This window comes from Hippocampus zosterae, chromosome 10 (genome assembly GCF_025434085.1).
Source record: "Hippocampus zosterae strain Florida chromosome 10, ASM2543408v3, whole genome shotgun sequence".
Taxonomy (NCBI): domain Eukaryota; kingdom Metazoa; phylum Chordata; class Actinopteri; order Syngnathiformes; family Syngnathidae; genus Hippocampus; species Hippocampus zosterae.
Genome location: NC_067460.1, coordinates 24,241,710 through 24,263,375, shown reverse-complemented (window position 1 = coordinate 24,263,375; position 21,666 = coordinate 24,241,710). Strand labels below are relative to the sequence as shown.

The 21,666-nt window shown below is 47.8% G+C and overlaps 4 protein-coding genes across 6 annotated transcripts in view; 3 read left to right on the top strand and 1 right to left on the bottom strand.

Annotated features, from left to right (window-relative positions):
- The first annotated feature begins 833 nt into the window (after positions 1 to 833).
- LOC127609013 (olfactory receptor 146-like) lies at positions 834 to 2,023 on the top strand. The gene has a single exon (XM_052078638.1). It carries the CDS (start codon positions 970 to 972, stop codon positions 1,903 to 1,905), a length of 936 nt encoding a protein of 311 aa, XP_051934598.1. The 5' UTR covers positions 834 to 969; the 3' UTR covers positions 1,906 to 2,023.
- Positions 2,024 to 3,571: 1,548 nt separating this feature from the next.
- On the top strand, positions 3,572 to 4,731 carry LOC127608989 (olfactory receptor 52B2-like). The gene has a single exon (XM_052078601.1). The coding sequence runs from the start codon at positions 3,597 to 3,599 to the stop codon at positions 4,578 to 4,580; it is 984 nt and encodes a 327-aa protein (XP_051934561.1). The 5' UTR covers positions 3,572 to 3,596; the 3' UTR covers positions 4,581 to 4,731.
- A 2,199-nt stretch (positions 4,732 to 6,930) lies between these two features.
- LOC127609005 (high mobility group protein B1-like) lies at positions 6,931 to 10,387 on the bottom strand. The gene is made up of 5 exons (XM_052078628.1): positions 10,213 to 10,387; positions 9,044 to 9,201; positions 8,490 to 8,635; positions 7,598 to 7,772; positions 6,931 to 7,521 (listed from the first exon to the last, which is right to left on the bottom strand). The coding sequence occupies exons 2-5, from the start codon at positions 9,188 to 9,190 to the stop codon at positions 7,378 to 7,380; spliced, it is 612 nt and encodes a 203-aa protein (XP_051934588.1). The 5' UTR covers positions 9,191 to 9,201; positions 10,213 to 10,387; the 3' UTR covers positions 6,931 to 7,377.
- The window catches only part of LOC127608943 (beta-1,3-glucosyltransferase-like), a 31,917-nt gene continuing 19,828 nt past the window's right edge, over positions 9,578 to 21,666 (top strand). The window contains exons 1-3 of one of the 3 annotated variants that reach the window (XM_052078494.1): positions 9,578 to 9,687; positions 11,887 to 11,994; positions 19,144 to 19,187. In XM_052078494.1, the coding sequence (XP_051934454.1) occupies positions 11,892 to 11,994; positions 19,144 to 19,187 (147 nt within the window). In that variant the 5' untranslated portion in view covers positions 9,578 to 9,687; positions 11,887 to 11,891. Of the gene's footprint in view, positions 9,688 to 11,886; positions 11,995 to 15,280; positions 15,590 to 19,143; positions 19,188 to 21,666 lie in introns of those variants that run through there. The other 2 variants (XM_052078493.1, XM_052078495.1) reach the window with 2 other exon arrangements.

The window sequence follows — 21,666 nt, the reverse complement described above, 5'->3', positions numbered from 1 at the left end:
CAAAAACATGGATGCAGGCTAAATCGACACTCGAAATTGTCCCCAGGCGTGAGTGTGAGCGTTGTTCGTCTCTGTGTGTGTGCCCTGCGATTGGCTGGCAAGCAGTTCAGGGTGTCCCCTGCCTATCGCCCGAAAACGGCTGGCGTAGGCTCCAGAACATTCCGCAACCCTTGTGAGGATAAAAGCGGATCAGAAAATTGATGGATGGATGGAAAGTTCGAGTGGCTCAGTTTGGACCTTTTATTCATTCATTCATTCATCTTCCGAGCCGCTTGATCCTCACTAGGGTCGCGGGGGGTGCTGGAGCCTACCCCAGCTGTCTTCGGGCAGTAGGCGGGGGACACCCTGAATCGGTTGCCAGCCAATCGCAGGGCACACAGAGAAGAACAACCATTCGCACTCACACCTCGGGACAATTTAGAGTGTTCAATCAGCCTGCCACGCATGTTTTTTGGAATGTGGGAGGAAACCGGAGCACCCGGAGAAAACCCACGCAGGCCCGGGGAGAACATGCAAACTCCACACAGGGAGGCCGGAGCTGGAATCGAACCCGGTACCTCTGCACTGTGAAGCCGACGTGTTAACCACTGGACTACCGGGCCGCAGTTTGGACCTTTCATTTTTTTAATGCCGGTTCGGGACTGGCGGTGGGCCGGTATTGGGGCGGTGGCCGGAAACCGTTCACCGGCGGCAGCTTGTACCGCGACACCACCAGAGACTGCAACCAAATTTCAGAACCAGTTATTTTTTCCCTCATGGTAAGGCATCGAAGCAATCCGGCTTTTGCCGATGTCACAGATACTCGGATAAACAAGTCGATAATCCCGGGGGGAGGACGGTGATGTCACCCGTTTATGGTCGGCGACTGCATTAAAAGCAGGATGCGGGGAGACCCTCCTCCGTTCCTCCTCACGCTCCCTCAACCCGTTCCCCATCCACTTCGATGGTCGCGGGTGTGTCACTGTGAAAATGTCAAACGGGTCTGCGGGCGCCACGGCCTACGTGAGCCTGGCCACGTTTGCGGTCCCGCCTGGTGGCAAGTACCCCATCTTCTTGGCGGGCATCTTCGTCTACTTGTTCTGCGTCTTGTGCAACGTGACGCTGCTGGCGGCCATCGCGCTACGCCGCCACCTGCACAAGCCCGTCTACTTCATCCTGCTCAGCCTGCCCCTCAACGACCTGATGGGCGTCACCGCCATGCTGCCCAAAGTCCTGGCGGGCGTGTTGGCCGAGAGCAACCGCACGCCGTACCCGCTGTGCGTCCTCCAGGCCTTCCTGCTGCACCTGTACGGCGGCGGCATCCTCTTCATCCTGGCCGCCATGGCTTTCGACCGCTACGTGGCCATCTGCATGCCGCTGCGCTACAACACCGTCATGACCCCCGGGGTGGTGGTCGGCGTCGTCACCACGGTGTGGACTCTGGACCTGGTCCTGATCACGGCGCTCTTCTCCTTACAGTCCGGGTTGCGGCGCTGCCGCTCGGACGTCGCCAACGTGTTCTGCGACAACCCCTCGCTGCTCAAGCTCATGTGCGGCGACACGTCCGTCAACAACGTCGTCGGGCTGGTCAGCACGGCCGTCGTGCAGGCGCTCAGCCTGTCCGTCCAGGTCTTTTCCTACGTCAAGATCTTGATGGCGTGCGCGGTCACCAGGCGCACCGAGCCCAGGAAGAAGGCGGTCAACACCTGCGTGGCTCAGCTGCTCATCCTGATCATCTTCGAGATCGCCGGCACCTTCACCATCCTGTCGCACAGGTTCCAAAATGTGTCGGGCGACTTGCAGAAGGCGATGGGCGTGTTGATATTTCTCATCTCGCCTCTCCTGAACCCCCTGGTCTACGGGCTGTACACCAGTGAAATACGAAACGCTCTGCTCGGGGTTTTGAAAAAACGAGTCTTTGTCTAAAACGGCAATTCGGAGGGTCGGGACCTGGGGCTTTGCCGTCGAATGTAACCCCAACCGGTGAAATTGAATTTGACCCGCTCTCAACATTTGAACGCCCGAGGCACCACCGCGTCGGCTTTCGGCAATCCGTCGGGTCCATTCAAGGCTCAAACACCTGCTGTGACATTTTGCAACTCGGCTCCTTGTCAGGGAACAAACAGCAAGTTGTGCCAAAAGCGTCGAAAAACAAGCTCAATTCGCTCTGATCAATTGTTGGCTGGTGTCTTGCTCTCATATTTCCAAAATTTGAACGGCATGATGAAGATAAATGTCAACTGCAAATAAAAAAAAAATTTAAAAAAAGGAGAATGACTGATTTCATACGAGCTGGCTATTAAAAAAAGACAAAGCACCGCCCTTGAGCTCAAACGTTTGCCCTTTCGCCTCAATATCGTGTGACTCCTCTTGGAACCTGAAGCGGGAGAAACATCGCAATTGTACTTCAGCCTCCACAACTCGACAGCGACATGAATACGATCCAATATGACCTACAATAATAATAATAACAATAATAATAATACATTTTATTTATAAGCGCCTTTCAAGACACCCAAGGACACTTTACAATACAATCTTGACGACTCAAAGTACAATTTCTACTCGCGCCATGTCTACTACTTCAAAGCCTCCGGTTTCTACTATTTCCTCCTCTTAATATATTTCATTTTGGATGATACATTTTTCAATGCCTGTATAAAAGTGTAAGTGTGTGTGTGTGTGTGTGTTTTAGCCCCCCCCCCCACCCCACCCCCTCAGCCATTGTTGATGTTGAATTTTGACAACTAGAAATAAAAAATACAACCCATTTCTCCTGTGGGCCCCATTTGAAGATGTATTTTTTTCTCCTGCCTTCTGAGCGAGATTTTGAGTAACCCACTTTGGATACCGCTAATATTTGTCAAATGTAGACTTGTGTAGCCCCTTGAGACTCGTGTGATTACGGGCGATGCAAGTCGACTTGCATCATCATAATGCTTGACGTCCCCAAAAATAAAATAAAAATAAAAAATAAAATCTGTCTCTCGTTTTAGTCATTGGGCTTATTTTCCCCCCGTTCACATTAAAAATGAGGGCAACCTGATCAACAAGAGAGCGATCGAAAGATGACAGACAAATATGTAGATAGACAGATCCATAGATGGACAGACGCAGGTCTGCAGGTTAGATGGGTGAATTTCATCGATGGGTAGCTCACGTAAGCCGCTAGGTGGACACGCAAAGAGACCGACAGATGAAAAATCCTCAAGAGACGGATTCATCTCCTGTCGCCATGTTGTTGTTGTTGTTGTTGTGTCGGCGAGGTTGGCAAAGCCCAAACCTCTTCGAGCTCCCAAAAGAGTTTTTAGTCCTGTCGCTCATCTCCTGGCGTCTACAAAAGCGGCGCCTCACACCCGGACCATCTCGCTCGTTGACACCGCCGTGTCGCAATGAGCGACCGCACGCGGCTTTTCTTCTTCTTATTGCACTAGCGTTGAATGCTAAATTAGCGCTCGACTGCAAGTACATACGGACGCGAGACATTGGTAAGTATGACCTTACGTCCAGCCCACGATTTCTTACCACTCTAACGATGTATGCCAAGACTCGTTGATGACTTTTCATCCTGAAATTTCACTTTTGTGAGTCGTGTAAACGTAGACAACAGAGACCGAATGCCTTCCAGATTCAAGATGGAGACCCCGTACAACGCGTCTTCCATGTTGGTGTGGCAGCACTTCCGCATCCCCCCTGAAGGCGCGGTGCCCGCCTTCCTCTTTGCCAGCCTCAGCTACACCGTGATCCTCTTCTGCAACCTGCTCCTCATCCTCACCATCGTGCTGAGCAAGAACCTGCGGCAGCCCATGCACCTGTTCCTGCTCAACATGCCCGTCAACGACCTGCTGGGCTCGTCGGCCTTCTTCCTGCAGCTCCTCAAGGAGTTGCGAAGCGGCTCGGGGCGCTTGTGGCACCCGGCGTGTGTGACGCAGGCCTTCTTCATCCACGTCTACGCGGCGGGCACCGTGCTCATCCTCACCGCCATGGCGTACGACCGCTACGTGGCCATCTGCCTGCCGCTCAAGTACAACGCCGTGATGACGTACGGCCACGTCGCGAGGATCGTCGCCGCCATCTGGCTGGCCTGCCTGCTGATGATCGCCGTGCTCTTCTATCTGTTCCTGCGCCTGCCCCGCTGCCGTTCCACCATCAGCAACATCTACTGCGACCAGCCCACCCTGCTGGCTCTGGTGTGCGCCAACACGGCCGCCAACCACGCGTACGGCCTGTTTATCGTGGCCGTCACCCAGCTGCTGGCCAACGGCGTCATCGCGTACACGTACGCGCGCATCCTGTTGGTGTGCTTCCAGGGCAGGCAATCCGACACCAAGGCCAAGGCCCTGCAGACGTGTGCCACCCACCTCTTTGTCTTCCTGCTGCTGGAGTGTCTGGGGCTGTTCACCATCATCTCCTACAGGGTCAAGCAACTACCGCCCAGTTTCAGGGGCTTCATGGGCTCCTCCACTCTCATCTTCCCGCCGTCGCTCAACCCCATCGTCTACGGGATGAAGACCAAAGAGATCCGGGACAATATAGTGCACTTTTTTAGGAGTAGAATCCTCAAATCCTGTGTCAGGGATCGCCATTCCTCAAGCTCGTAGGTTTTAGAAAACGACACGTTTTTTTCTTGCCACAAATTCGTTGTCACCAGACTAAAATTGTGTAGCGTATTACATCGATGGATGGATAGATAGGGCTACGTGGCGGAATGTACAATTATCCTGTGTTGTCAATTTGTTAACGCTCACACAATAGAACGGCTTTGTCTTCATGCCCACATTTCTAAGCTAGTTGACAAAACGTCATGGAATTGAGATCATTGTAGAGTTGGTGTCGTTTTTGTGACATTTGTGGTTGCTGGTGTCAAGTGCCGTGAGATTTCTGTCATAAAATTCCTGTCGTGTGCCTGAATTGGCTCAATAAAGTTTGGGAAATGCTGCGCTACTAACAAATAGCCAATAGGTGGAGCCACACTCAACACAATCAATCTTTGGAGCCCAAGTGGGAAAGCTGGATTGGTTGTTTTCTTTGGTGTGTTTTGCTGCCCCCTAGCGCTGGTCAGCGGTAGTAGGAAACATACGCTGATAAACACGAATCAAAGTCACTTACATTGTACGCACACATAAAAGTACTTCAATTTCGGTTGCACATGATTAAAATGTGTTCAACTAGGGTGATATTTCTATTCTTTTCCTCAAAAAAGCATTCGAATATGCCACTTGAAAAGTTTTCGATCATACGCAACCGACGTCCATGTTCGAATCGAGCTCATTCAATGGAAACAAACGATTTTTTTTTCTTCAGTGCAGTTGATCCAAAATAGACTACAACTATAAAAAGTAAAAGTAAAATCCTGACCCCTGAAAAATCCAGTCGGTATTTAATGCGGATTTTTTTTTACGACTACATTCGGCACATGTTAATGACGCCAAGAATTGATGCTTTTTGCACACTTGAGCCTCACTACGTCATCAAAGGGGGACAGTGTTGTGAAAAATGGATCATCCTCGGTGGACCGTTCCCTTAATCACGCATGTGGCACCCCTCTTCAATTTTCCTTCGTCGCAGGCTCATCGTACAAAATTGAAGGATTTTTTGTATCTTAGCACCCAAACTTTTCCCGGTGAAAGGTTTCTAGACACAAACGTTTCCTGATATAGTGCAAAACACACCGAATGTACTTCAGATGACAACATTGTCATTTCTGAATGTATCTTTTTACACCGTTCAAGAATAAATCAATCGGGCCTAGGTATCATGTTTTCGTGCGTCACTGACGACATTTTAAGAATTCCCGCAAGGGGATTTGCATGTCACGTCTGCCTTCATGTTTGCTGCTCATTACGTTTAATGACTTCTTTTGTTTGCGAGCTGTTAATAGGAAACGCAAAGTCTCCGGTCTCCGCAGACGCCCGCTCGACTCTCTTAATGAGTCTCGAGGGGGGTTCGGCAAACAGTAAACAGCGGAAATTGTGCTTTGCAACACTTTCCACCATCTCCCGGGATGCCGACTTAACACTTTACTCAGGCAAAGACGACCATTTTGCTTTAAATTGAGAGATTTGGCAAAAAAAAAAAGAACAACGAAGGAGTTGAGCATTCGGGGGATTGGCGCCATTTTCTGCACTGCAACATGCATTCATTATTCGTAGTTTGTACAACGGTCATCTTTGTAAATATAACTGTTGGAAAACGACCATAACAGTCTGCGAGATGTGATGAGATGATCTCATTTTGACTTGGTGACGCCGAATGAGGTTTGTTGGTCTTGCACTGAACATTGGTTTGCTGTTCAGCAGTTTTGTGCTCTCCTTGAATGGTCTTGAATGTTTTTTCTGTGTGTGTGCAGGAAATAGCTTTTTGGGGGGGGTCATACGGATGGTTAGGAAGTATGTGTACCCAGTAGCACTGATGAAAAATGGTGGCCACCCCCAGCCCCACACCCTTTGACATTGAAGTTACAAGTCCCTGGTTTTTAGACTCCAAGTGTGACAGCAGCTTGTGACCCGAAAGACGGCCTGCGATACCAAACACCACACACACACACACACACACACACACACACACACACACACACACACACACACAGAGTCTTTGGCCTATTAAATATCGGGCGCCGAGTGTGAAACATTAACCACAAGGGATATTTACACGTCTAATGAATTCAAATGCGCGCGGGAATTTTGCTAATCTGCACTTGTGGGATTTGGAACTGATTAGGACGATCATCTCCGCAATTTCCCTCATCAGCCAAAAGGCCTTCAGTGGGTTTGAATTGTTCTTGTGCAGCACTCCCAATGTATTGATTCTCCTTGCTTCGTTGTCATCTTAGATCTCGGAAATGGCTTTTTTTTTTACCCGGTTGAGCTTCCAAGGTACGTCTTCCCATTGACTTCGATTCTCGCAGTCAATGGCAAGAGCAAAAGAATGACTTCTTTAAAAGACAAAAAAAACAACAGAAAAACATTTATTTTACGACAGGACATTCTTGAATGTCGACAGCTGCACTTTGTTGATATTTTGGTGGGATTCCAACAAAATAAAAAATGACAGGGAGGATGGCACGTGGAAAAGAAGACTTTTCAAAATAAAAACAAGACCTTACAATCAAAACTGGGAAATCTCATTTCCGAGCGAGAGGGAACACCTGCAGCGGACTTAATACTGTCCTGCTGGCGGGGGAAGAAAAAACAAGCACAAGAAAAGTCCCCAAAAGGGAAGATATGTGGCGTTTGTTTTTTTCCTCAACACTGTACAGTACATCTTAAAAACATTAAATATACACATGTTCCATTTGGACGTCAACATGGTGGCTTGAGTACATTGTGGTTGGTTATCTGGCATGGACAAAATTCAGGTCCCTCCCCCACTTTCTTCCTCCCCTCCCGTCTCCCTCTCCTACTCATCATCATCCTCCTCGTCTTCGTCGTCGTCTCCCTCCTCTTCCTCATCCTCCTCCTCGTCATCGTCCGCCACCGCCGCCGCCGCTGCAGCCGCTGAGCTGGAATCCACTTTGCCCTTGGTGCGATAGGCCACGATATCCTACGGCAAAACCGGGGGAGAGGTCGTCAAAACAAAATAGCTTTGCACGAATTGGCGGCAGGGAACGTGACGTCACCTTGTCGTACTTCTCCTTCAGCTTGGCCGCCTTCTTCTCGTAGGGCTGCTTGTCCTCCATGGACGAGCCGTTCCACATCTCCCCCAGCTTCTTGGCCGTGTCGCCGATGGACAGCCCCGGGTGCTCGCCTTTCACCTTCGGGCGGAAGTCGGCGCAGAATAGGAAGAAGGCCGACCTGTTGGCAGACGGCGCAAACCGAGTTAGCGCTCTGCTCGGGTCAGCCGAGTCCGAATGCGACTGAAGCAGAAGTGGGGGCCCCGCTAGTCAGCCGTGACCGGCGCATGCGCAAGTTTGCCGTCTTAAAGTGGAGGAAGGAAACGTACATTCAGGTTGGACAAAGTCCACTGTGCAGCATTTGCGTCTACTCAATGTGACATTCAAGTAAATGGGAATTTGGAATAGTCTCACCAATATATCACAAATTAAGAAACTCTTATCACGGTATTTTTGCATGCAAAAATCAAGGAAATTTATATTAATGAAATAAAAATATTTCTTCTAGGATAAATGTGAAAAATGCAAATATCAAATGTATATGCATAAAAATTAAGTAATGCGTAGAAAAAATGCATCTTAATATAAAATAGAATGAATAAGGAAACAGTGATGGAAATGTCTGATATTACAACATTCCAACAATTTGAATAAAATGGGTGAAAAAAATATAATACAATGCACAATTGTTCAACGATTAATCGGACAGAATATCGAGACAGAATACTATAACGACTACAAAAAAAAATGCACGCGCACGCACACGTAGAAATTAGCTTTAAAAAATTGATTGTTAATTTCTCCCCCCCCCCCAATACCACATTTTAAGCCCCTCCCGAGTTTGACGTAAACCGAACGAGCACAAACAACATTGGATGTCAACTCAAAGTGTACTCACGGGGGTCTCTTGGGAGCATTTGGGTCCTTGAAGCGCTTCATCTTTTGTCCCTTGGGGGGGATGTAGTTCTTCATCTCGGCCTCATAGCGCACCTTGTCCTGCTTGGCCATGTCTTCAAATTTGCCTTTCTCCTTCGGGGACATTGTCTAAAACACAAGCACCAAATCTAGAATGTAGCAGGGCTTTTTTTTTTTTTTTGCACGCCAGGCCCCCATATGTAGGTATGCACTCTAATATTATGTATATATGTATTGCAATTTATAATTGTGGTTTGTGCACTCTCTGCAATCGCCCGAGATGCCACAAGATACTGTCCAATCTCTGGGAAAATAGTAATTGGTGTCAAAGAAGCGTATGAACTTTGATGTTGACATATGTCCAAGGCAGGGCGGGGCGACAGCGGCACCCTCCTTTTGAAAAGCTCCCCGCTAAAAGATTTTGTGACGAAAGTGCAGATGATTTGATGCAAACCTAAATTTGTGATCAAACCGGAGTGAATGCGGCCCCAGAACTGAAAGGAGTTTCCCTGCCTTGGACAATTGGTCATCCCTTACCTTCCATCGCTCTGAGCATTTCTTGGAGAACTCTGCGAAGTTGACACTGGCTTCAGGATGCTTCTTCTTGTGCTCCTCTCGGCACGTTTGCACAAAGTAGGCATAGGAGGACATTTTGCCCCGCGGCTTCTTTGGATCCTTCCCCATTTTCCCTTAGACTGTAGGTGTGCACACACACACAAAGGAAATTAGAAAAAAAAGAATGAATATATGACACTTTAAAGACGCACAGGCAATATGTAAATGAGAACAGAATCATGTCTGGGTAGTGTCTGCCTTTGTCTATTGTTTAATGGGGCCGGAGGGAGGAGAAAGGAAAAGGAGGGAGTCTGGGTGAATAACTGATGAGGTTTTGTACATTATGACCACTGTGGTACTGCATTACACCATAATATGAGAGTACCATTTGCTTTCCAGGAACCACACTCATATAAGAGGGGGGTATTTTACTCTCAGGTGAATGTTGTCAATGAACGCATTAGAATTAGCTCCGCCCTGAGCGCTCGCTTTGTGTCCTCCAGCTCGTTAGCCGCGCTGTTAGCGCACCTAGCTAACCATCGTAAATGGCTGAGCGAAGGCCGACGTCTAACGGTAGGCCGCAGGCCCTCCTCGCTCGTCGCACAGCGGTGCCAAGCTTGGAAAAGGTATAGCGGCAGAGATAAAGTAGGGCTGATCATGGTCATGACTGTCCTGTGGGGGTTTTTGGATCGGTGCTAAGTTCACTTTCTGTACTTAGACGTTAGCCTCTCGAGCTCGCTGCGGCTAGGCTCGGCTAGGCTATCGTAACGGGCTAGCTCTCGAAGGTTAGCGCGCCGTTGATACAACTGCGGACGTTAGGCTGACCCACGGCTTGAGTGCGTGTTGACATTGGGAGGAGTTACCCGTCACTCCACGTTGTGTGAATAAATGGACTCCGCCGAGGCGTTTTCGCCCCCCCTCGTCACCCCACCCCCAACAACATCGGACAACTCAAAACCATTCGAAAGACTCGCGCGTCCCACTATGCTAGCATCCTTTCCTCATCGCTGTCATTCAAATAAGTTCACCCTTTTCCCCCACCCACCCCATGCACACACATAGACGCTCACACACGGGCAACGCGCTCCGCGGTAAAGGCTTGCACTCCAACCCGACGCGATCCAACAAGTTCGTGACAAGCGACGGCTTACCTCGAGTAGTCGCGCGTGTACGTGTGTCGTCTCAGACAATGGGACAAAAATCACGATGCGAGTGCGCGGCGATGATGATGATGATGCTCGCGTGTTTATCCTGATTGTCGGCAGCCTTGCAGCCGGCGGACATTGGCTGCCGCCGAGCCCCCCGCGAGTGTCTAATTGGGCAAGCGGCCACTTGTACCGGCGGGACGGTTGGCTGCTTGTCTGGAGCGGGACGGCGTGGCGCTAAACTTGAATGGCAAATAGGCTCGCGCTACCGCCGGCACCCCGAGTGTTACTTGCAAGATGCTCCGCGGGTAGCGACAGGAGCCACAAATTGGACTCCAGTGAGAGGAGCGACAACGGCAACGGTCTCACTGGTCATATATAACAAAAAAGAAAGTAGTCCTCCACCACATAGTTACTTGAGTGAGTAGGTCGTGGCAAAAACTACTCAAGTACAGAGTAGCTAACTGTGGAGTCATTTCTGATTCATTTTTTTGAAAATGAACGAACTCGAATGAATGTCAAATTGACAATATTGTGCAATAGGTATATGCAAATTCAAACAATGCCCCATAATATTCCTAAAAATCACGTTTTTCTTATGGACAAAAACGATATTCAGATTCAGGAAACTTTATTTATCCCCGTGGAACAATTCGATATGAACATGAACGAAGGCAAATCTAGCCACGATAAATGGTTTAACATTTCCATTTTGGTTTTATTATTTTATCAGAAGTCTGAAAAGGTTTTAGAGTGAGGACCCCCACGAATGTGTGTGAGACACCCTCACGCCTTCGTTTCTCTATGTGTTAGTTTGAGTGATTTCATTAGATTCCTTTATAAAATTGGTCTGCACACGGTTGTGGAAATCCCAATAACCAGGCAGGACATTTCCATTCTCGCAGCATTCTCACTCATTTATGGCGTCCATGTTTCGCGAGGACGCAGCTCAGAGTCGCCATGGATCGGCCTCTTCTCAGCCTCGAGGTATTTGCCTCAAGCTCTACCCAAGAAAAGTGATCCTGTGAAATGTCAAGCAGACAGTGGAGAAAGAGCCCCCCCACCCCCCATTAAGGCACACCACAGTATTGATTTGGAACCCTACTTGAAAAGTTCTCATGTTGGCCTCAAGATGTCACCAGCGCCATATTGCACTTCATGGCTTTGCGTCTACACCACCCACATCAACTTGAGCAGTCCTGGGGGGGTGCCAATGTGGCATCCTCGGCGAAATTGTCTACGTCATCAACCATTTATATACGCTCACAAGCTGTTAACTTTGCCTTTAATTTTAAAAATAATTTAATATATATAATTGTGCATTTTCTTTTTTTTTACTGACTGTTTTGTTACTGTAAAACAAAGATGCGAGTGACCATAAGGCAGTAAAAATGGAATTGAATTGGAACAAACTCATTAGCTTGAAGTGCTGATGTTGGTTTCAGGCGACTGGTCTAATGATTCCCACTCTTCTCTGTTTTGAAAATGACAAACGGAGCAACATCATCATGCGCCATATCCAGTCGCTTGGAGTACTTGATTTCCATATGATGCTGTACATGATGAATATTGATGTTTGAAATGATACATCTACTCGGACAAAGCAATAACGTGAGATAAGAACGAAAGCGTAGCGTTGAACAAAAAAAGGTGTGTAACCTTTCTCCATTTTGCCCGTAGGTACAATGTCACTTGGCAACAGGCCGCCATGCAACGACTTCCGCTTCACCACCGAATCCAGAGAAATCGATCAAGCCTGCGCGTTTGACGTGACGCCTTTCTGTCAAGGTGAACCTCCTTTTATGGCTCCGCAATCGACTGGAGCACACTTGGGAGAGAAAATGACTCCCCTCCAAAGACGGTAGGATCCAATGAGGTGGCTTCTCATGATTCCTTTCATTACATCTGATGGTGACACGCAATGCCCAAAGAGGCCCATTGGGAGAGGAAGAAAAAAAAAAAAATGACGCAGCGCTTATAGTGGAAAATGTGACCCAATGATGGGAGCCGCAATCTTCTGATTGTGTTTTACGGTAATGACTCCGCCTGAGGAGCTCGTTTAGTGTCCCACTGTGCCACGGCAAGAATTCAGTTTTAGAAATTGCACAAAAAAGCGATGTCGCGCAGATCACTTTTTGGGCAACAAAAATGCTACTTTTTTATTTTTGCCATTATAAACAGGCCATGACTGTGACGCGATTGCATTTCTTTCCGGTTATTCACATCTTGACGAATCATAGAAATCAACAGAATGACTGCAAGTAATCCATCCATTCATCCATCCATCTTCCGAGCCGCTTGATCTTCACTAGGGTCCGCGGGGGGTGCTGGAGCCTATCCCAGCCGTCTCCGGGCAGTAGGCGGGGGACACCCTGAATCGGTTGCCAGCCAATCGCAGGGCACACAGAAACGAACAACCATTCGCACTCACACTCACACCTAGGGACAATTTAGAGCGTCCAATCAGCCTGCCATGCATGTTTTTGGAATGTGGGAGGAAACCGGAGCACCCGGAGAAAACCCACGCAGGCCCGGGGAGAACATGCAAGCTCCACACAGGGAGGCCGGAGCTGGAATCGAACCCGGCACCTCTGCACTGTGAAGCCCACGTGCTAACCACTGGACTACCGGGCCGCCCTGCAAGTAATCCAAAGAGTAATAAAAAGGCCACGACAGATGTGGGCGTGACATACGCGATGCGATAAACCTAAGTGCTCCCCTCACCGTTTTTTGTGACAATCTCGTACCTTACAAATATACGCAAGATTTTGAGTTCCGAATCTTCTCTTTTGAACCTCACCATGTCCTCGGAACATAACGGCACGCCTCTGGGTAGCGCATGGACAATTCATAGGTTTGTTCACACAAACAACATGCATCTCAAGGCGGGCCGCAGTCAAAAGGATCCACGCGGTGGTTTTGATGAGCCCCCTCAGAAGGCCCCCTTGGTGGAAAAAAGAAATACAAATCCACGCATGGCACGCTGGTGTTCTGTCCACACACTTGCAGCTAACGCCGCCTCCACCGCCTCCACCGCCTGCCGACACGTTTCTCCTTGAGTGTCTGGAAACAACTCCCACACTCCTGCGAGGCTCCTCAAGCACCGCAGGCCAATGAAGCCGAATTTTAATTGGCAGTTTTTATGCGGCGCCACCGTGGATTTGAAAACGAAGCGTCGACGTGTAATACTTTTATTACAGGTTTTAAAACATTCTGTTTTTGTGATCTAAGGGAATTCAGACACAAGGTGACCACTAAAGATAAGATAAGATAAGATAAGATAAGATAAGATAAGATAAGATAAGATAAGATATCCTTCATTCGTCCCACACTGGGGAAATTTACAGCCTCAAGCAGCAAGAATGTATGTAGAATGAAGAAAGAGAAAAAAACAACAAACATCTTTCAATTAAATGCAATTTGAACACAAAATGGATAAATTGCAGTACTATTTACAATTTTCCTCCACATCATTTAATTATTATTATTATTATGATTGTTATTTTTTATTCAACACCTAAAATCTGATATGTTTGGCTAGTGCGAGCGCGCTAAGATGTACCGAAGATAGGTACAGTTCTTCTCTGGCACACTCGCGTCATGCAACGTAAACGTGTTTTCTTCCGAGGTATACACGAGGCACCTCGAGCAATAGAAACTAACAAAGACTGGATACAATTCATAGTTTTAAAAAAAAATAAGTCTGAGGCGCTGTAAAGCAGCAAGGCCAATCTGAATCCGCTCTACAGGCTTGCTGTAGTTGGTCTTTAAAAAAAAAAAAAAATTTAAATCTCATTTTAGTGGGCAAATATCCAAACATTTTTTGATGTTTCCGCACAGGGACATTTGCTCAGGCTGCCATGTGGAGCCTCCGCATCCGCTCTTCCCGGAAGCAACCCTGATCGAATGGGAAAGCAAACCTTCCTTCAAATCCCTTTTGCTCAGTCAGGCCGAAGGAGGCGTTGCATACGCGGGGGGGAACAGTGCCATTAAATGTGGAAATAACAGCGTGTTGCATCATGGGGGGGAATGCATGCAAAATTGCATTTTGCACAGTCCACTGTGTACAATGCCGGTGAAGCGCGATAGGCTGCATTATCTCCCCCGGGGAGCTTTAAAAGGCGCCACTTTCTCATCTTCACCTTGGCTCCCGCCTTTCTACCCCCGCCCTCCTTCTGGGAAGTCACACGTCCTAATGTTGCTAACGTGTGTATTTTTACGACGGGGTGTATATGGCGTATTATGCGGTGTATTTCTTTTCAGTGGTGGTAACTCATAGCAACCGTCCCTCGATTGATTTCCGTGCGCTTTGCATTCAGCCTTTCCGTTTTGAAAAAGCTAATGAGCCCGCTCTGGCTCAAATTGACGTGACTTATGCCTGGAGGTGCAGGGGAATCGAAATATTCAGCTCTGTATGATGCAGTGCAGTCTGACACGGCTGTAAATCACAATAATAATAAGAAGAAGCGTACAGTTGCCCTGAATATCCCTTTCCAATATTGATATGAACTGAAATGGCATGAATCCATTCCAGGTTCAGTGTATTTGCAATTTTTGTCCCCGGCAGGCTGGTACCATATCATCCCCTGGCTTGAATATTCTCTACAGATGGACACGGCGTATTGTTACGCTTGCAGACATTTTAGCTCTCCTAATACTGTGTTTTTTTCTCATCACTGTAATGTTATAATAATAATAATAATAATACATTTTATTTATAAGCGCCTTTCAAGACACCCAAGGACACTACAATTTCAAAGTTTGAAGAAATAAAACGTCAAATAAGATTTCAAATCTGTCTTTTTAGCCCTGGGTTGAATGTGCCCCAGCCCGGCCCCCTCAGTGAAATTGATCCAGAACCGCCCCTGCAGCGAGGGGGCTTGCCGAATGTTCAGTGCGAGGTCATTCCAGAGAGAATACGTTCCAGAGAAAAATATGCATTTTCCTCATCAGGGAAATTCTTTTCTGGCTTTGACAAAAAAAAAAAAAAAAAAAAACGATCCGAATTCGCACGTAGCGATGAACCGACCCAAGTGTGGCTCCGACCAGGTGCAGTATCAGTGCCGGCCTGCATGAGGGCGCCCCTGAGCCGCGGTGCTCAAGTGACGATGCCGCCTCCCACCACGAGAGAAGAGAACAGGCTGAGCGAACGCTTCCAGAGCTCTGCCTCTCTCCTCACTTCACTCCCCCCGTTTGCTCGTCAAAGTGCTCGAGAGCTCCGACGTCGCGTCTCATGTACCTTGTGGCCGCGCTTAGATAGCCCCCGACACGCCGAGCTTCCCGCGTGGAGCCGGGGCTGGTGTCACCGGGCCTCGGCCAACCGAGACGACAATGCTTGGGGACAGGCGGTGGTACGTCGCGGGCTTGCTGTTGCTCCCCCTCGGTGAGTTGGCCGCCTTCACTTTTTTTTTTTTTTTGGGGGGGGGGGGTTAACGAACGATGCTTTGCTGTTGTTAATTTTTTTTTATCACACTACAAAAAAGAAGTATCGCTTCGTTCCACAAGTGATCGCTGACAACTTCCCGAGGAAGTTTGCAGGGTAAATTCTCTAACGTCGAAAAATGACGGAACGGCCAAGTAACGGAGTAGAAACACAGTACAGTACAGTACTTGATTGTACAGGAGTAGGTTTGTTCAGGTACCTGCAAATATTTGTCCGATGACCTTTGGCTTTTGAATAGCTTGTAGTTTCTACTTTTTACGTCAGAGTCATCTTGTGAAAGGGTTGCATTTCCATGTCTTACTTGGTTTTGGAGCTGTCAGTAAAAGATGTGGTGACATTTGTCTTAAGTATTTCGACTTTAGAATATACAGTCGATGAAAGATGCACCGGCTCTTTACAAAGTGTTTATTATAATACAAAATAACATGGTTTTTTAAAAATGGGAATTTATGTTGAAATAAATACACGACAAGATTATGTTTGTTTTTAGGGCAACAAAATCATCAACCAAAATATTATATTTCAAATCATATTGTGTGTGTGTGCGTGGGTGCGTGGCATATTGAAGTGCATGCAGCAGTACAGTATCTTGCGTTGGCGCATCTGAGGTTGTGCACTGAATGCAAAGGCACGCCACAAAAGCGCTGTCGCGCAGTACAGTCTACTCGCACTGTATATCAAATACATTCGACATGGCATGAAAATCAATTAACACGCAATGTATCGGTTCCAATTGGACAATTTCCAAACAAACGCATTTTCACGAAATTCCCGATGGCCGCCTCTGTATAAAAACACGAGAATCTAAAGAAATGCTGTTTTTCAAAGTGTCATTTCAAGGTATGTGCCTTAATAAAGGTTGCAGAAAGCTGCTTTCGTACATATCGAGTCTCCTGGCACACATCTCGCGGCGGTTTGATTTAATAACCAGAAATTGCCTGTGGCCTAAATGAACTCCCTTCAGACTCGACTTGTACAATACGGGCGGCCATGTGACCGCAGGACATGACGGCGCCTCGTGCCTGTGCCTGTGCCAAAAGCTCGTTTGTTTGCCACGGACGTGTTTCAGTCGGCTCGGGGGGGTATCTCCTTCCGCCTGTGTGGAATATAAATGGCGGCGTCCAGGACAAAGTCAGGAATGTGTATATGTGTCTACTCGGGCCAAATCTGCTGCTGTTGGAAGTTTTTTTTTCCGGGTCCGTGTCCTCCATGAGGTGCACTTGAGAGGTCAGACTTGAGAACAGAATTAAAAGCATCCGCAGCAACCATCTGGGCCACTTTCCAACGATGACTTTTCAGACTGCAAAAGTGACTTTGATGCTGCTTTCAATTGTAATCATCATCATCTTCGTAGTTGCCATTTTGGGAATGCCGTTTTGCGCAATGCACATTCTAGAAACCAGATCCCACCTAGTGGGGTCGCGCTTTTAGCCTCTCCTCTTCCCACTTGAACGTCCGCCTGCTGTCTTCGGCGACGTCCGCCTTCCCTCCGTCGAGCCAGCGTGTCGGCACATCAGCAGTCTGTCAAGCAGACGGGATTTATCGAGGGTAAAAATGACACGCCGACGGAAGCCAATGTGAAAGGGGCTTCGCTGGTGCTCTTTTCTGCCATTTACGCGCAACTTGGCCCCATGCGGTCATTCCATTTAGTGTTTCTCTCCGTCCCAACGGCTCTGGCTTCACCTCGGGCTTGAGCGCTGACACTAAAAGTGTTTTTGGAAGTCAAATGGGGCCTTTGAAAAATAGATGAGACCAATCACATCTGACCAGGCCCCACCGCACACTCGCTTATAAAAGCCGGCCTGGCCCGGCAGGGAAATATGTCGATTCTTATGAGACATTTTTTTATGATTAACGGCACGGCTGCAGAATGAACGTCTGCAGGCTCGTTGCTGGAGAACTGCTGCTTTTTATGTCTTCATCAACACTCTCGAGTTGTCTTCTAATGGCTAGCTCAGCACTTTTATTTTTTTTTTTAAAACTTTATCAGTGTGGAGGTCGAATAGAGGTCACCGTTTCGGTGAACCGCTGTTGGCAGAGAGTCGGATTTAATAACCGGCTGTGTGACTCTAGTGTGGTTGTTGTTATTTTTTTTATTCATTCATTCATCCATCTTCCGAGCCGCTTGATCCTCACGAGGGTCGCGGGGGGTGCTGGAGCCTATCCCAGCTGTCTTCGGGCAGTAGGCGGGGGACACCCTGAATCGGTTGCCAGCCAATCGCAGGGCACACAGAAATGAACAACCATTCGCACTTACACTCACACGTAGGGACAATTTAGAGCGTCCAATCATCCTGGCCCGCATGTTTTTGGAATGTGGGAGGAAACCGGAGCACCCGGAGAAAACCCACGCAGGCCCGGGGAGAACATGCAAACTCCACACAGGGAGGCCGGAGCTGGAATCGAACCCGGTACCTCTGCACTGTGAAGCCGACATGCTAACCACTGGACTACCGGGCCGCCCTTATTTTTTTATTTTTATTTTCTTTTGTTCACCATATTGATTCCCGGGAAGTTCTCCACAAGGAGGATCTGGGACCGGGGATCGATGGCGGCGTGATTGGAAAGAAACGGATCACGGCGGTGCAATTATTATTATGAGACGGTTATTAAACGGTGACGGACGACAATCCGGACGATGCGCACTCAAAAGTGTCTCCGTTTGGTCACATCCCGTGTTTGCCAGCAGGGGGCGGGCTTTCTGCTCGCCCTTTACACACCGGTCACCCATTTTGGAGTAATTGCTCAGCCTTTATTTGGACGCTCTGGCAGTCTACTCACTGCCGGAGAATTCCACGCCGCGCCAATACTCTCTCGCTCAAATTCCTATTCCGATTATTCGTTGCCTCTTAAACCTTGTGGCTATTATTACGCGCCATTGTTCCTCTTGCGTATGACATTATTATATTGACTAATCAGACCTTCCTTGCCTTTTGTTTTCCGCAAGCGTTTTCTGTTGTTCGCGTTATTCTATTCCTGGTCCTTATTTTGACCAGCGTTTTTTTTGTTATCCTCCCTGTCGGGTATTTTGTGTTCGTTATTAAAGACTCCTTTTGTTACCTGACAAAATCTCTTTTTGTGTCTGCTATTTCGGGGATCCACTTCCTTATTTTGTTGTGCACAAAGCGATCATTCTATCGCTTCGGGCACAACGTGACAAGTTTGAAGTATTGTTACAAAGTCAAAGTAGGTTCAGGGGCTAACTTTTTAAACCTGTTTTTTTTTTTTTTTTTTTTTCGTCTGGCACGTCATCAACCATGGCCGAACCGCCCCTTCATCGGCCAAAATGGCTGACTTTCTGTGACTTTTTTTTGGGATGCGTCGTCTTGTAACAAACACGCCTGGCGAATTTAATGTCGCTCGGCAAAACCGGGGCCAGGAGCCGAATTTTCCAAATGGGCCGAAACATCAGAGGGAGAAATTGCTCATTTCAAATGATTCATTTCTGCTGACATGAATTTTCTCCAAAGGTAACCTTTGACCTTTCCCTGCAGGTCTCATCATCGTAGCTGCTGGCAGCTCAGCAGAAGCCTCCCAGGTAAGCCGTTTAAATTTTTTTTTTTTTTAAACTCCAGTGTTCTGTGAGCAAATTGAACCACAAGGCTTGTGTGAATGGTCCAGTCGCTCGGGTTCCCCTTGCTTGTGTTTTAAGACTTTCATTACCTGCTCAGAGAAAACAAAAGGCTCCCTATACTACCCCGCCTCTCTAATTGCTGAATGATGAGCTTTGGGAGCAAAAAGTTGCATTTTGATTTGTCTGCCTGTCTTAAGCCTTTTTTTTTTTTTTTTTTTTTTTTTTTTGCGTTGGTACTTTGCAGCTCACTAAATAATGAACGCTTTGCTTCTTGGCCTCGCTGTGAGCGTGTTGACATGGGGAGGCTTCTTACAGGAATGGAAAATTACTGCCCGGGCCTTCTCTCATCTCCATTCGACTTTGTCAAAATCTTTTTTTTTTTTTCCCCCCGGTAATGTCTGAACATTTCAAGCAAATGTGAGGAAGGCTGGAAAATGGTGCAAAACGGCCTTGCGAGAAGCTTGCTAAGACATCGAAACATAACCAGTATGTACGCTCATCACCAAAAGGCTGAAAAAGATTTTTTTTTAAAAAAAGATGAAATTGATTGCAGGCCATTCCGTTTGAAGTACACCTCAAGCTCGAGGAACTGGAGCCTTGTCGTCCATGACGATGAAATTAGGCCTGTGGCGTTCACGTCGGGGCTCAATCACTGGATTCAGAAGGTTATTCAGGTACTGTGGGCTTGTCACTGGACACGCCCGCCCACGCTGTCATACCTCCGCTCCCTTGTCCAAGTGCTCCCTGCTCCACCCTCGTGCCCGCTGGTGTGAAATTTTAGCCTAGCCGCTCCCCGTTTTAAAAGCGGAGACTTAATTGAAGTGGTCCAACTGGAGTCCCCCACCGCTGGTGAACCGTAGAATTCCTGCGGGCATGCGCACGCATTCTTAAGTCCAAAAATCAACGTGGGCGGGTCAAGTCGATCAACTCAAGAAGAAGATCGTATCACACGCGCATGTAATTGATGGCGAACTTTTCGTGACGTCTGTTCTGAGACGTGACGGCCCGGAAACTGTGGAGGGAAAAAAAAAAGACCTCAATCATGTGTGGAGCTCGACGCGGGGCGGCAAGGAGCTTTGTGGCTGAGCTACCGTGCAACAACGGCACTTCGAGCTTTTTGTGGATGCGTGTGTGTGAGAATCTGGAGGGTCTACGCACACCGGGTTGTTTGCAGCCCGCCCACAGCTAACAAATTAGAAAGGAATGTTTTCCGGCACGTGGAGAACTCCCCTGACATGAATGACTAATTCATCCGAAGAAGAAGAAGATCCAAGGACTCTGAGAGGGCCTTGGCACCGCTTCATGCTCGGGCCCTAATGACTGCTCGGCTTCTTAGCTTTGTAAACTTTGCAAATTTGTTTTGCTTTTCATCTTGGCAGTGCAACGGCGCGTGTCCGTTTTTTTAATCATCGCTTGGCCTCGAGTCGTTCCGATGAAGGTTGCGGCCGAACGAGACGAAATGAAACGAGGGAGAGCCCCCCCCCCCCCCCCCCCCCCCCCCCAGCCTCCGGCTACAACCAGCTGGACTCATCACCATTAAACCCAATAAATAAATAACATCAATCGACTCTGATTAAATTCTCACTGGCTCCTGTCATGTGTTGATGCGCTTTGCTGCTATCGTTTTGGTCCTGCGGGTGCTTTGAGCAGATTTTCAGGAAAAAGCGGTTCACAGCTTCTTGAATTGGTGTCGAAATGTTCCACCAAATGGGCAAAGCTTCGTCCTTCACCACATATCACAGCGATGGCTGCTTGAGTGCAAGGACTACCCCGTGACGGTTTTTCACTCCCGGCCGGGCCGCTGCGGTTGCCCGCGGCGACGAGGTTCAGAGCACCGTCAACAATTTTCTCCAGTCTGGTGCGTTTTCTGGCAGCTGAGCCGAGCGCTCATCAAACGATGCTCCAAAGCGTCGGCGTGCAGTCTGAGTCGGGGGGGTTGATCCAGGGGGGCCCTTGGGGGAGGTCCTCTCGGGGGCCGAGGTTCATATTTACGCCATTAGCTGGCATATTTAGCGCCGTGTATTTTGGTTCTTTCACGAAAGAGACATCGAGGTCAAATATTCAACCTTTGTCATTACACTGGCGTGCAAATGCAAAGTGAAATTGAGTTTTTTTTTTTTTTTTGTGAATCGGCTTTAATTGGACGGCGCTGGAACCTTTCGTTAACCTTTCGGAGGAAGGTGGCTTCAATATCCTCCCTCGTTTGTCACCAGTGATGAAAATTCATCTTCATCTGCCCCAAAGTCTTTTGTTTAAAAAAAATAAATAATAAAGTGCAGATTTTGTTTCATTTTGAATGCTTCTTAAAAATGATCATGGATATCGGTTTGAAAAAAAAAAGACACTTTTTAAGGCAAAAAAGTTGACACGACTCGATGACCAAGTGAGTTTTTTTAAATCACATTTTTTCACTAATCAAAAAGTAATGGAGATATGAATATGA